General features: G+C 51.0%; 4 protein-coding genes across 4 annotated transcripts; 2 read left to right on the forward strand and 2 right to left on the reverse strand.

Annotated features, from left to right (window-relative positions):
* Positions 1-126: 126 nt before the first annotated feature.
* N7443_003072 (uncharacterized protein) lies at positions 127-1,549 on the forward strand (the record flags this gene model as incomplete). Its single annotated transcript, XM_056883128.1, has 2 exons — positions 127-1,102; positions 1,158-1,549. 2 exons carry the CDS (start codon positions 127-129, stop codon positions 1,547-1,549), a joined length of 1,368 nt encoding a protein of 455 aa, XP_056744969.1.
* Positions 1,550-1,833: 284 nt separating this feature from the next.
* On the reverse strand, positions 1,834-2,634 carry N7443_003073 (uncharacterized protein; the record flags this gene model as incomplete). Its single annotated transcript, XM_056883129.1, has 1 exon — positions 1,834-2,634. The coding sequence occupies one exon, from the start codon at positions 2,632-2,634 to the stop codon at positions 1,834-1,836; it is 801 nt and encodes a 266-aa protein (XP_056744970.1).
* A 1,012-nt stretch (positions 2,635-3,646) lies between these two features.
* On the forward strand, positions 3,647-6,886 carry N7443_003074 (dynamin family protein; the record flags this gene model as incomplete). Its single annotated transcript, XM_056883130.1, has 6 exons — positions 3,647-4,536; positions 4,629-5,553; positions 5,608-5,869; positions 6,049-6,541; positions 6,600-6,690; positions 6,737-6,886. The coding sequence occupies 6 exons, from the start codon at positions 3,647-3,649 to the stop codon at positions 6,884-6,886; spliced, it is 2,811 nt and encodes a 936-aa protein (XP_056744971.1).
* A 454-nt stretch (positions 6,887-7,340) lies between these two features.
* On the reverse strand, positions 7,341-13,642 carry N7443_003075 (NACHT domain protein; the record flags this gene model as incomplete). Its single annotated transcript, XM_056883131.1, has 3 exons — positions 7,341-12,709; positions 12,770-13,109; positions 13,169-13,642. 3 exons carry the CDS (start codon positions 13,640-13,642, stop codon positions 7,341-7,343), a joined length of 6,183 nt encoding a protein of 2,060 aa, XP_056744972.1.
* Positions 13,643-14,969: the final 1,327 nt, after the last annotated feature.

A 14,969-nucleotide genomic window follows, 5' to 3' on the forward strand; every position in this document is an offset into this window, starting at 1 on the left:
AAACTATCCTATTGTAGTAAGAAAGCAGCCTCGGCGAGTCATGTCGCCTTTAAGTATGTCTCAGTTCCCCGGTCGCAGTTTTTAGCACGACTGATTTCTTGCCCTGCTTGAAAATTTCCTTCAGAAATGAGCGAGAATATTGAAGTTCGACAGGCAGAGGCCGCAGAGTATTCTTCATCTGTTGCGGGTTCTAGTTCATCTGTTGTGAGTTCTAGTTCATCTGTTGCGGGCTCTAGTTCATCTAGCGCGCTTCCTTCAGCAGAATCGCCATCTTCGTCAAGTATAGCAGCGGGCGATTCCACCAGCGCGGCAAGTGCAGCAGCTGCAACTACTACCATACAAGATGCGGGAGCTACTTTGATCACCACAACAAAGCCTTCCGCACTCATTCCCACCGCCACGGTACAATCATCATCAAGAACACCTTCGAGCACTCCTAGCGTACCAAACGTGACGAGTAGCAAATTTTCATCATCAGCATCGCAAAAAGGAAGCTACTCCAGCGGGACCTTGGCAGGAGCCATAGTGGGATCCATTGCAGGAACCTGCCTTATAGCTCTACTGGCCTTCTTTTACCTACGTCGAAGAAAGGGAAAGATTGCTCGTGGAACGACTCGAAGCTCTACCACCGACACATCTGAGATACCTAAGCACCCCGGAACAATCCAATCTCGCTTCCTCGGAACAACTGCTGCCGTCCCCTATGAAAAGCACACACCTGTCCCGCCCGCCATTGGGTCTCAACTCTTTGACCTGGCCTCATATATCCCAAGTCCCGCAGATGACAGTGCCGTTTGCATGAGAATTCAAACACTCTTTGATCAGGCCAGTCTACACATTGACAACTACTACTCGCGTCCGAATCCAACGGTTCGATTGACACCCAATGCCATCGTCTCATTGAATAAATTCGACTCCCCATTCCTGCCGTCTCCTCTGGCAACTCTACTTTCGAACCCAAGATCTCAGAGACCTGCCCTTACGCACGCCTTGGTTAGAGCTTTGCTACATGCTATTCAACCTGGAAGCCAAACAGGGTCCCTTCTTCCGCCATGCTTTTCAATGAGTCCAAAGAAACAGCTAAGTGGCGGTATTGATTCTGGTACGCTCCTGATTTTATGCTAGCTCCGTTTATACTAACGCCATTAAAACTTTAGATGACTACCAAGCGATGTTTGCCTGGCGTATGTTAACAGCAAGCATGTTTACTCGGAGCCGGGACGTTCAGAGACCTATATCTGTAGTACCACAAGGAGTTGCAATCACTGCGCTAGCGGAAAGCTTCAATACAGCGTTCGCGCCATATAGTGATCCCCATCTATCTGAGGCTGGTCGCCTCGGCCATCTCCAAAGCGTGGTTGAGGCAACGGCCGAACTTGGGGCTTGGCTCTTTGCTCAACCCTGCAGCTTTGAGTTCCGGTGGACCCCTTTGGTCACTCCGTTAAATCAAGTCATCGTCTCACCGGCCGTTGTTAAAGTTGGCGATGAGCAGGGGCGCGCACTTTCAGTTCCACATACATTGGTGGAAGAGACCTTGGCACGAATTTGAGTCTATCCTCTCTGGGTATCTCGAATAAGCCAATTCATATCATGTACAATCTTGACTGGGCAAAGACTTTCACATGTGATAATAATGCGTAATTAGCTGCGAAATACGAAATTTGATGTATTTTATTGAGAAAATAATTACTCGCACTAATCCTGGCTCAAGACTGATCACAAGGCCATTCATTTTTCAAGGCTTAGGGTCAGGGTCAAAAAAGGCAACTGGTAATTAGATCGAATAACAAGCAAGATATACCAACTAAAAAAAGGAAGGTGTACAAAAAGAGGCTATCTTGCCCATATTGAGACTCTTGGGCCGATATCCAGTTTCTCCGTGGTAGCGCCCGAGCGGTGTTTTGTCTCAGCCAAAGCTCCCTTAGACCGCCGCCATGCCAGCATATCGTGCATCTCGTTGTTCAGGGGGCTTCTTGGCCCCATGACCTCCTCCGCATTCTTTGTGGGTCCATTCGGTTCAGGCCGCAGCCTCTGCCAGTCTGATAGGCTGCGAGTGGAGTCCATTGACAGGGTATCGGCAAGCTCATGAACGACGGGTGATTCGGGCGTTGTCAAGTCGGGGGAATTCAGCCGCTGGAGATGCCCCAAAACCAACATTAAGCTGTGGTGAGACGCCAATAGCCGTTGATTCTTGCTCTGGGCTCGTTGGTTATCCCGGTAAACCCAGCGCAGTTGCCGCCCAAAGGAGACTCTTCCGTTTCGGGTCTCTTTTTCGACTCGCATGGGCTCGAGGATGATGGCTGCTTCGTGGGCCGCATCTGCGACATCTTCGAGGGTGTGATCAATCCAGCTGCGTTCGCTGGCTTCTAGGAGAGGCTGCTTCAGCTGACGCAGGCGTTGGGCCTCTTGAAGCTGAGCGAGGGTGTGGTTTGTTGTCTTCAGTAACTCTTCTGTTTGTTCGCTGACAGACGACAGGTGCAAATCTCGCCCTAGTGCTCGCCGAATTCCGAATGTTCCTCGCGACGTTTCATCAGTGGGGGCTGTTGAGAGGCGATCATCTTGGAATGAGCTAGCCTGTTTTTCTTTCCGATGGCTTGAGAAGGAGAAACGTGCTCGCCCCTCAGTCAGCTCCATTATCGGTACCAGGACCTGAGACGGCCAGGGAGGGCAATGACTTGATTATCATGAAGTACATGAGGCACCCGTCCCCGCTTTATCATTTCCTCCCCTATGTTGGAATGGCTAACAGGACCATAGGTACCTTTTAATTTCGGATTGCCCTGCCTAATGACTAGGTGCATGTTCATCCATGGTAGCTCTAATTTAGTGCGGCCAAGGACCCATAGAATTCGAAGTGCGGCTAGCCTGTTCTGGCCTGTGATGTGGATACCTGGTCTATGAAGTGCAAAAGGACCAAAAATATTTTTGAACCCCCATGGCTCAAGAGCATAGGGACGAAGATAGACAATCGAGTCTCCTTCACTACTAGGGGGATAGTAGCTAGGACTTCGAGAGTGCGACTGGCGTGTGCGAGTGGAGACAAATGAATGCTCATGCAAGTTTGACAGGAGTATTTTTCTTCCTAAGTATCTCAATACTATTTTCGACTTGGTGTCGCTTTCTACTACAGTGAATCGAAAAGGCATCCCAATCAAGGTGAATTTCCGCATACGGATCGCGGAATTTGTCATTCCTCGTCAATACGAACACTGCCGCCTCAACCGTAGTGGCGGGCCCATGGCGGTACTTTTGTTCTGGGCGTAGTGGAGATAATTCGCAGGTGTTACCCATGGATGAAACCTCCGTCGCCTGGGCCCATGCGGTTCATGACTCGCTCAATAAGATAGCACGTTAGGGTCGGTCCAGCGGCTAAGTCTTCATTGGTTTGATCTCAAACAATGTGAGGCTGTGTTGGTCCATCAGCTAGCGCCATGGATACTGGAGATTCTGACTAGCTGTGCTGCGAGATGGCCTCATACATTAGTTGTGATTGCGAGGATCTCAAAATGGGGGCGGAAAGTGTGTGCTTCAAAATCCCCATGAATAAAAAGATCCCTAAGAGCCAGAAATCGAGTCGGTGAAATCCGTCGTTCGAAATATTATCCAATTACAGTTCAAATCCACTACTCAAATACCCTTGACAGCAATGTCGACATCTAGTGAAGACCACGCGTTGAATCAATTGCAGGGGGAGCAGTCCAAACTATTAGACAAGATCGATGAGCTGCGCAACCTTGGCGTTGGTGGCCTTGTTCAGCTACCTCAACTTATCGTCTGCGGTAGTCAGTCGAGCGGAAAGAGTTCCGTCCTTGAAGCTATCTCGCGGGTGCGATTCCCAGCCAAAGACAATGTCTGCACTCGTTTTGCCACTGAAGTAATTCTTCGTCGCAACCCACAAGCCAGAGTTAAAGTATCCATCGAACCGGGTTCTTCGCGTACCAACCCAGACGAGCAAGAAAAACTCCGAGCTTTCAGCTCCCAGTCATTCTCTGCTACCGAGGACCTTCATAAGTTGATCAAGGAGGCCGAAGAATGCATGGGAATTGGCGGTTCAACACATTTCAGCGATGATGTTCTCAAGGTCGAGATTTCCGGCCCCGAGAAGCCAGAACTGACTCTGGTGGATCTTCCCGGGCTCTACACCTCATTCAGTGAAGAGCAAAGCAAGGAGGGTTTGATTACGGTTCGAGAATTGACGAAAAAATACATGATGAATCCTCGCAGCATCATTCTGGCTGTCATGAGCGCAAATCTCGACTATCATCTTCAGCAGGTCTTGAACTTGGCAGAAAAGATCGACCCAAAGCATGAGAGAACACTTGGAATAGTGACCCATCCTGATCGGGTGTCTCCAGGGTCAGATGGGGAAGACACTTGGATCAAATTCATCAAGAATGAGAAGATCCAGCTGCAGCTCGGATGGCACGTACTTCAAAATCGGAAGTTTGAAACACGTCTCGAATCAGATGATAAGCGTGATGAACTGGAAAGAGAGTTTTTGGTCACGGACGATGGGCTTCACTTTCTCGCGAGATTGTGGGAATCGACAGCCTAAGACGGCGCCTGAGCAATGTTTTGCTGAAACATGTTCGCCACGAACTTCCAAATCTTATTCACGACATACAAAGCAAAATCGTGGACCACGAACAGACTCTAGGAAAGATGGGCACTGCGCGGTTGAGCGTTAAAGAGCAGAGAGGTTTTCTCGTCGGCATAAGCAGCAGGTTCGGTCGCATTACACACGAAGCCTTGAATGGAATGTATTCCGACGATTTCTTCGGTGATTTCGGTGACCGGAGGGCAACCAACGATGAAACCAACGATTTCCGTCGACTGCGGGCAGTAATTCGTGAGATGAACGAAAACTTCGCAGAAGCAATAAGCATCCGTGGCTGCCGGACTATCATTCGTCAAACAGAGACAGTTTTCCCCTTTCAGTCTCCCCAGCAGCAAAGTTTCAACCCTTATATGGAGGGGTGGTCCCCTACATACGTCACTGAAAAGGCTCTTCAGGAGCAAATTCAAGAGCAGGCAGTCAAGAATCGTGGCATCGAACTTCCAGGAAATGCCAACCAGGTGCTCGTGGGCAAGTTGTTCCGTGACCAGTCTGAGCCTTGGGAAGAACTCGCAGAACGCCATTTGACAGATGTCTGGAGTACAGTAAACTATTTTGTTGGACTTGTACTCCAGCATCTAACGGATCAACACACCTACACTTCGGTGATGAGCGACCATATAATTCCGGAGATGGATAAACTGCGAGCATCGTTATTTGAAAAGCTCAAAGAGTTGACTTCCTACAGAAAGGGTGGCCATCCCTTGCCCTTGGGAAGAGACTTTCTGTCTAAAATCCAAGAATCACGTCAAAAGCGCCAGTTATCGGCGTTGAAAAAAGGTCTTGGTCTTGGTGGATTTTCATTATTCGCGAAGCCAGATGCTCCTAACAAAGTGTTTGATACCAATGACCTTGAAAGAGCGGCTTCGCAATTGCAGTCATCCAGTGACCAATTTGCTGCAGCAGAAATAATCGATCAGATGCAGGCCTACTACGACGTAAGTCCGGGACAGTGTGAAATTATATGAAGCCTCTAACAATAACCTCCATAGACCGCTATTGTGACTTTCACTGATAATATTGCGATTCTTGCGATTGAGAATTGTCTACTTCGACCCCTGGGGCAGATTTTCACTGGTCAAACTATCATCGATATGGACGATGCTCAAATTAAAGGCATTGCAGCAGAGCCTATCAGTGTGGAACTGGATCGCAATCGTCTCAATGAGGAATTGAGCAAGTTGAAGGCAGGCAGACAAACTCTGAGTGCTTTCAGAATCGACGGACCATCGCTGCCGCCACGACCTGCTTTTGGTACGTCTATGTCAGCATGGTAAGGATGATTTCGTGGAGCTAATAGAAAATCCACATTAGTATCACCTTTGGCATCTCGGTCAGAGACATCCAGTCAGTCAGGTCATGTGAACAAGCCTCAACAAAGTGTGTAGTTCCAAAGTGAGACGAAGAAAGATTCTGATAGCTGAAACTGCCAGGAAATTCCAAAAGCGGCCATTCACAGGGTATTTTAGCCTCTGCTACCAACAGGGAGAAACCAAAGCACCAGGATTTGGGAACACCCAAGAACATACCTATACTTGGAGGAAGTAGCTCTGATGCCGGGAAAACATCTCCTTTTAGTAACACGAAACCCAAAAGTGCAGATGCTTTGAAAATGCCTGCAAGCGTATTATTTTCCACGCCACAGACCTTTTCTCCAACCCCAGCTTCTCTTGGGACCAGTGTCAAGCCAACTGGTGGACTCTTTGGCTCGCCATCACCGGGATCCTTCCCAGCACCTACGGCCTATTCTCCAGTCCCAGCTCCTATTGGGACTACCGTCAAGCCAACTGGTAGCCACTTTGGCTCGCCATCACCGGGATCCCTCTCAGCACCTACGGCCTCTGGGAACCAAGGGATTGTAGGCCGCCCCCTCTTTGGACAACCTAGCATCCCAAGTGCCTCAAGCCCAGACGGAAAGCCACAGGCGTAAGTGACGGTATGTACCTTGAGATATGCTACTCTAATTTATGTTGATCTTGAATAGATATCTCGTCGAGAAAGATGCAAATACGGGTGTACTTAACCATTATCAACATATGTGCTTTGAGAGATCTTTTGGAAAGAAATCCCCTGAGGTTCGTGAGCTCTTGACATGATTTACAAATTTTGAAGTTTTTCCAGGACATTCGCTTTATTCTGACACTCGTCTGGGCAGGAACATCGACTGGTGCACTACCGCACCCAGGCGGCTTCTGGCCGATGAAGACCAATTTTGGAACATTAATATCATACATGAAGTACTACATGAGTGGACTAAACGCTATCCCCTAACAAGAAGAAAAACGACAATCAGGACAATCAAATCGTCACTGATTATGCACTACGACTTGTATTTCCGGTCATATTTTAGGTGGTGTTCGAATTTTTTATTGAGCGCGGTAATTAATGTATCTAAAAAAATCCTGATCAAGATTAGTAGGGAAATTGTAGAAGGAGTTACGGGAAAACTGTTTCTTCGACGTTATATTGGCTAGGTCCTCGACCCTGCTTTAATTACACGCAGCCCTTCATGATTTGAGGTTAGGTTGTATTAGAATTAGTCTCTAGTATATACCGATACTACAAACAAGGAGTGATAGTTGAACAAAAAGATGAATTCTTGTGTAAGAAAAGATCAAAGCAAATTATACAGAAACGCTATATAAACAATTCAAACAAAGACAATTTTGCCCTGTAGACTCCCATCTCAGACAAATTGTTATTGTATAACAAATACATAACTTTCTTACAGCTCTTCCTCAACCTCCTCAGTAGGCTGAAGCTCAAGCTCCCAAGAGATGAAGTCCAGCTTGAGAGTATCTTCATCAGAAGCAGCCTTGCCCGAGCCGAAGCTCTTCAAGTTCCACTTCTCAACACCCTCAACACCAGAAAGATCTTGCGAGAATTCAGAGAAAATCTCGGCGTTCAGACGCTCATACTCGACGTAGTCCTTGGGCCAGTCACCAAGACGCTGGACGGACAGCTTGAGAAGCTGCAGGTGCTGGCGGATATGGTCACCCTCGGAAACGGAGGAGAGGCCATTGGAAGAGTCAGCGAGGTCAAGGTCGACGGCGGAACCGTCCATGCTGAAGGAGCCGTCAAGGCGGTCTTCGAAGTCTTCAAAGTCCGAGTCAACGAAGACACGGAGGAGGTTCTCATGCACGGAGGCGGACTTCTTGTAGTACTTATTGGCCATGTGCTGGCCGCCCTTGCCGGCCTGGTATTGCTGGGCAATGCCGGTATACAGCTGGGTCAGCAGGGTGGACATCTCCAGGGTGCTGTGGTGGCGGGCGCCGTTGACGCGGCGGCAGTTGTACACGATATCTTCAGCGAGACGGGAGGCCTTGAGGGCGTCACCGACCATGTAGCGGGCCAGGATGTAGCGGCGGGCGAGCTGGATGGTGATGGCAGGGGACCAGTTAATCTGCGAGTTCCGGCTGTTCCAGAGGCTAGACAGGAGCCAGACGAGGTTCTTGTAGTCCTTCTGCTCTCCAAGGAGACCGATCAGGATGTTCAAGTAGGTCAGGTCAATCTGGGCAAGGTTGATCTTCAGGTCGTTGATGGTGTGGAGCACTTCCTGGATGATAACAGCGGAGATGCCATTGAGCTTCTTCTGGGCGGCGGCATCGGGCTTGCTGCTGATGGTACGGCCGGTGACGAAGACACCCAGGGTGAAGACGAACTTGACAATGGCAGGGGTGCGGTACACATCGTGGGCGGTAATGTAGCGGAAGGCAGCGATCGCAAGGTCTGCGGCGTGATCGTAGCTCTTCTTCTCGAGAAGGCTAAGAACACGGTAATTGGCGGCGATACCGACCGAACGGACGAAGTTCGAAGACTGGTGGGTGTTGAAGTGGTCCAGGATGGTCACCAGGAGGATCTTGACCTGAGAGTTCTCGGTCAACTTGACGCGCTTACCCTCAGTTCTGACGAAGTAGGCAACGTAGTCATCGAAGACACGGGTAGCAACACTGTGGCGGTTGCTGCGGAGCAGGAAATGGTACAGGCGAGAAGCAGACAAAGAGACCGACTGGAAGGTGCTGGTCTTGGAGACGGCCTGGCTGCGGAACTCCTCGAAGTACACGTACTCAGTGGTAAGCGAGGCCAGGATCTCGGTGATGGTCGAGCTGCTGTGTCGAATGCTGTGCTCGAGCTGGGCAAGGAAGATCAGGCTCTGGCGACCCTTGGTGGTCAGGTCGAACTGGGACTGCTTGATCTTGGTGGTATCCTTCATGATCACCTGGCGATACAGCTCCTGGGACAGTTCAGTGGCCTTGGAAACCTGGTTGGTGGCAATGTAGCTACTAGCAATGGTGACGGCGGCGGCAGCCAGGGCGACCGAGCTAGTCTCCGAGGACAGGATGTGCACAGTAGATTGCTTGAGTTCCTCAAGGACAGACTCGATCTTGCTGTGCTTGTAGTGGAAGTTGACCATCTCAGTCAGCTGAGACAGAGACTCCTCGTGGGCCCAGCCGTGCTGCTCGCGGATGGTAGTAACACGCTTCCGCAGAATCTTGGAAGCACGGGAGACCATCTCATCGGAGACTGAGTCGGACTTGATGGCGATGGAGGTCTGCTCTTCATAGATGCCATCAAGAGTGGCACGGATCTCTTCGTGGTCAAACTCGTCAGTTTTGATCTTGAGGAGCTCCTCGTAGAGAGAGATGGCAGTGGACTCGTAGCGCTTGGACTCCTGGCACACCTTGGCGAGGGTCAGGGTAGCCTTGATGGTGATCGAAGCGGTAGCACCAAACACGACCTTGACCTTGGACTGGAAGTCAGTGGTGACCTTGTGGATCACAGTGTAATCAGTGCGAACGCTGCGGAGGCACTGAGTGTACTTGGTGAAGAAGTCCAGAACGAAGTTGGTGTCCTGGAACTTGGGGCTCTTCTTGGGGTCGTGCAACCAGGTGGTGAACAATAGCGAGTAGTAGGACACGGCATCAGTGTAGCGGCTCTGGTTAAAGAGCTCGGTCAATACAAGGATCAGAGGCTCAATGGCATCGGGGTGGCAGTGAGGCGAATCCTTGTTCAGAGCACGGATGATGCGCTGGTAGTACTCCACGGAGATAGGACGAGGGTGGGTAAGCTTAGCCAGGGTCCACAGAGTCTTGATGACAATGGGGTGATCAGGGCCGTAGTGCTTGACGTAATCTTCGAGGATCTCCTGGCGGGTGCTGATGACGAGGTCGGGCTGGGAGGAGCTCTCGTAGAACTTAACCAGCTCGGCAGTGATGCGCTCGCGAATCTTGTCATCAACGGGCTTAGCAGCACGGACGGCACGGTAGACGCGGATGCGAATGTTCTCCTCGCGAGCGAAGCGACGGCGGTAGTGGTAGCACTGACTGAAGCGCTCAGCAAGTTCAATGCACTTCTCCACGTGCTGACCAGGCAAAACAACGTCCTGGATAGAAGGAGCAAACAGCGAGGGCCAGAGGCTCTGAAGAACCTTCTTGACAACGCGGGTAGCATCCTTCCAGCGGTGCTGACCAACATAGAGCTCAACCAGAGTGTAGGTGGCAGTGAAAGAGCTCTGGCTGATGCTGGAGCTGGAGCTGGAGGCCTCATAGACAATCTCCTCCAGAACGGACTCCGACACAGTCGAAGAAGAAGAAGAGCTAGCCGACTGCATGACATGCTGTTGAGTCTGCTGGATCATCTGCTGGACCTCGGAGTAGGAAGACGACTGTGTGCTGTTGGTGCTCTGGTAGTGGTGCTGGACCTTCTTGAAAATGGTCAGAGCAGCAGCAGACATGCCCACAGCTGTCATGATCTTAGCAATCTGATGGAAGTGAGAAGCAGTGCTCTCGGTGACAGTTGTGGTGGAAGAGCGGTATTCCTCGTAAACGGAGGACAGAATAGAGGAGGCCTCAGTCTCACGCTTCTGAGTCTGAAGGAACTGAGTGTATACAACAACAGCCTTCAGTTTAATCTGCTCCCAGTGCTCAGAGTACTGGGTACGGCACTCCTTGCTGGCGCGCTGCCAGATCTCGACGTAGATGCGCTCAGCTTCTGTGATCCGGCCCTCAGCTACATGTTTCTGGGCCAGCTTGACCAGAGCCTCGTAGTCGAAGGCATCGCTGGTAGATTCATCCTCCTCGACGTCGAAGACGAAGCTGATACCAGTCTCACCACGGTGCTTGTGACCTTTGAGGTGGACATGGAGATCGCGGTTGTCGTTATCCTCACCCGCGTACTGGCCAGTGATGGTCTGGATCTGAATCGTAATCTGCTGGATCTTTTGCTCCTCCTTGGTCAAGCGGTAGTGCTCGATGAGAGTGCGAAGAGTAGTGACAACCTTCTCAGAGGTGGCACCATAGTGGATCTTGTAGGACTCGATCAGGACCAAAAGAATCTCCTCGCGCTTGGTCATGATCTCGGTCTTGCTGGAGGTGATCTGCTCAGTGGTGATCTCGAGGAACAAAGTGGCCATCTGCATAGTCATAACGTGCTTGGTGGTAAGCAGGGTGTTGCTAAGAGTGACAATCTCGTAGAATAGAGGGATGGCCTCGGGGGCTCTGTTGATATCACGACGCAGGATAGCCAGGGTAATAAGAGACTGCAGAGTCACAACATTATTGGGGGTCAGGATATGACGGCACAGGTTTGTGACAGTAGTCTGGAAAGTCAACAGCGTCGGAGTGGAGATATTTTGCCAGAGGGTGTTCTGGAGCAGCAGCAGAGTGATAGAGACAGGGAAGATCTTGCTGAACTCCTTGGCTGTAGGGGCTTCACCACCAGTGGTATAGGTAGAGGTCTGGGTCAGGTGGTAAGGCCAGTACCGAACAGCAAAGTCGAGAAGAGGGTTTCTCTGCACCAGCGAGCTGGTATCATGAGGGTCCAAAGGAGTCAACGAAGGAGTGTGCTGCTCAGTGATGGTGTTCTTGATGTAGACCAAGAGACGGGTGACGAAATCATGGTGGCGATCCTTGATGGTCGGCACAAGCTTGCCCTTGTGGAAGATATCCAACACGGCAGTGCGGATCAGGGCGTGGCGGAGGTACACCTGACCATCCTGGACGAAAAGAAGGGGAGCCAGAGGCTTGAGGACCTTCAGGGGCTCAATCTTCTCGTTCAACACGGTCTGCTTCTCCACATTAATATTGGCAAGGGTGGTGAGCTCCTTGATCATCAAAGGGCGATCAGAAGTAGCAAGCCACAGGAGCATCAGCTTAGCCTCCTCGGCGACGTCAGGAGAAGACAAAGCGGAAGTCACAAAGTCGGTGATGGTTGGGGGGCTCTTGAGAATAGTATCGAGAGTCTTTTGGAAATTTTCCGGGGTGTGCTCAGCGTGAACCTTCTTCGTGGCAAGCTTGGCCCACTGGAAGGAACCGCGAGAAGCCTCAGTGATCTTATCAACGACAGCCTCCTGCTCAAACTCGCCCAAGTCACGGAAGATCTTGCTATGCTTCTGGAAGTTGGAGCGCACAACAATAGAGACATCATCGTATATACGTTCCTCACTGACGGGAATAGTCTGAATACCCTCGCCGGTATGCTTCTCAGCACCGAGGGTGATCACCTTCACGTTAGTACCGCCAACAGTGGCGGCAGTGAGCTTCTTAAACAGGGTGGATTCATTACAGGTGGACTCATCAAGGCCATCCACGACAATGACTAGCTCCTTAGCGCCGGGGAGAGCGGCAGCCAGAGCGCGCTGCAAAGCGGTCCACATAATGCTCTCGTACTCGGCTACATCGGTAGTCTTGCGGCTACGCTCGAAGGCCTCACCAAGGATCTGCAGAAGTTGAATATTGCCAATGCGCTTCTCGAAGAGCTGATGAAGAATGGTCTTCGTGATTGAAATGGCAGTAGTCTCGGCCGGGATGCGGGCATTGATGGGGACAAACAGACTCTTGTAGGTGTAGCCACCAATCTGCTCCTGGAGTCGGTCAACAATGACGGATGCCAGGACTGTCTTTCCGGAGCCGGGCTTTCCATAGAATGACAAGGTACGCTGCTTCTTGTCTTTCAGGAAGCGAGTCAGGTAATGACCCATCCACAAGCAGGTCAACTCCTCACGCTCATGAGCAAGTTGGGAGGAGTTCTCGGCGAGGTGGTTAAGGACGCGGTCTTCGGGGGCAAGCCAGCCACGAACGGACTTGACAACGGAAACTTTCAATATAATATCAGATTAGCAAGTTCGTTTGTAGGAATTTATTTGAAGAGGCTTACCTTTCTCGGTGTCAATGTTCTCCTTGGCGAGCTGGTGGCGCCACATGGTCTCCGAAATCTTGGAGCAGCGGTCCTTGAAGCTCTGGATCTGGCCAGGGAAGGTGTCGTAGATGTTGACGGTCACCTCAGCGTCTGTCAATCCACTGATAGCCTGGTGGAAGTGGGTAGACACGCCAGCGACTAGGGTAACCAAGTCAGCCAGAGCCAGGATGAGCTGCTCCTTGATATCCTGGGAGACATCGAACAGCTCGGTCCGCTCAAGGAGGTTAACCAAAGTGGACGAGGTGCTGTAGAAGAAGCCAAAAGAGACCATCAGCGCCGGGGCGTTCTCCTTGCCAAGCTACAAGAGCTAGTTAGTATGCGACCAATTGACTCCATTTAGACCATATATCAACGAACCTGAAGCAGCATATAGCAGTAGCCATAAGACAGCTGCGCAGCAAGGTAGCTGTCTCCAGCAAAGCCTTGGATGTTCTCATCGAACCTGTTCAGGCGCTCAATGAACAGCTGGGCCCAGGCAAGCACTTTGTCATAGCTGCTTCCCTCGGCAGGCAGGTGGCTCATACGCTGGTTCCGAATCCAGTCACGAATGTCTTGGTACCGGGTGTTCATCAGAGCGTATGTATCAACGCCAAGCTCGTCGCCACTACGACGGTGCAGGGACTGCACGACGCTAGTGATATGGGAGTTGCCAGCTCCATTGTACTTCCGCTGCATGGTGGACTCGCGGCGGGTGGAGCGGCCATGGTTCGAGATGCTGTCATTGTCGAACATAGCAGATATTCCGGACACCTGTCGGTGGTTACCAGGCATAGTGGAGTAGAAGGAGGAGGTTTGGTTTCCCGGGAGGGGAGAGACGAGACCGGGAGCCATTTTAGAGATAAGAGGCGTAGTTTCGGTAATGTTTGTTCTGATCTTCTTCGTTATAGTGGGAGGGACGGACACGTTTTCAGTAGACAGTCCTGAATGTCTTTTCGGAGGCGTGGAGATCTTGCGGGCAGGAGGAGAAGGTTCGGAGATAACTTCTTTCTTTGAGCAACAGCTCTTAAAACAACACAGTAGTCGACACAAACCCGCTGCTTAATCGGGTAAAGGGCTATAGAAAGATGGATAGCACACTCAGGGGATATTATGAGATGGGAGATGGGAGATGAGGGAGAAAGAGGGGAGTGCTGTGTTCGGGGGGCACGAGGCTTTTTGTAGCAGAGCCATGGGTAGGATCCGAACCTGATGCTATTGCTTTTTTTCTCTCTTTTCTTTTTTTTCGTCATACGCCGAGGGCTGGGTACAATGCTTGTGGCAATGGAGCTTCACCTCACTATCACTGCATGAGTATGGAAAAGTGGGGATAGGTTTAGCTCCTGTGGACTCGGGATACCTCCTCCACTCCTCCATTGTGTTGATCAGCTGCAAGATCAAAGCCCCAGGCAATTAGGTGTGGGCCGAAGACGCAAAAGACTCCCCAGTGGTAAGCATACTGGCGTCAACCCCTCCATCCGGCACCTCCAAGGTTTCAACATGCATTGGCTGCGCCCGGACCGGGTCGTTTTTCAGGTCTAGACAGTCCAATTGAAGGCAGCTGCACGATACGGAAAATGCGTTTACTGGTACCAATTATCCCGTGTTCCAGCCTGGTGGAAGTGAACGTGGAGAGGCGAACGTGGAGCAACGCAGGATAGGCTGCATGGCGATGACAATGATCGTTAATCGGCTACCCACTTTGAGCATCATAGACCCGTATTATTTAGCAGTAAACACAGAGGAGCGGCAAAATTGGGTCCATTCAAGCTGGACCTGAAAGGTGTCACAAGTAAATGGATTGACAGGCTGATTTTCGGGGTCGCCGCCGAGGCGCATAAGGGGCTGCTCTGGCTTCCATCTTAACCCCGGTAGGCTGTGTCAAAAGGTATAGTTCACAAAACGCGACATTTGAACCGTGCACGAATGATGGCTGGCTAGCCATTATGTTCTTTTGGTACCGTGGCATCTCCTGGCCTTCTCTCTGTGGGGGCTCGCTGAAGCTATGGACCATCGCCGTGGTAGCCAATTGTAGCGAGTACTCAGGGCACCGAATGGACAATGCTGGACGAACGGCCGAGCAATTGGCATGGGAACCGACCCGTCCGATCACATCCTAGTCACGGCATAGGCAGTGAATGTTCGCGCGGGGTTGGATGTCTAGGTCCAGGCATTGCCGATC

Source organism: Penicillium atrosanguineum (genome assembly GCF_028827265.1).
Source record: "Penicillium atrosanguineum strain IBT 20685 chromosome Unknown utg000002l_segment0_segment0, whole genome shotgun sequence".
NCBI lineage: Eukaryota > Fungi > Ascomycota > Eurotiomycetes > Eurotiales > Aspergillaceae > Penicillium > Penicillium atrosanguineum.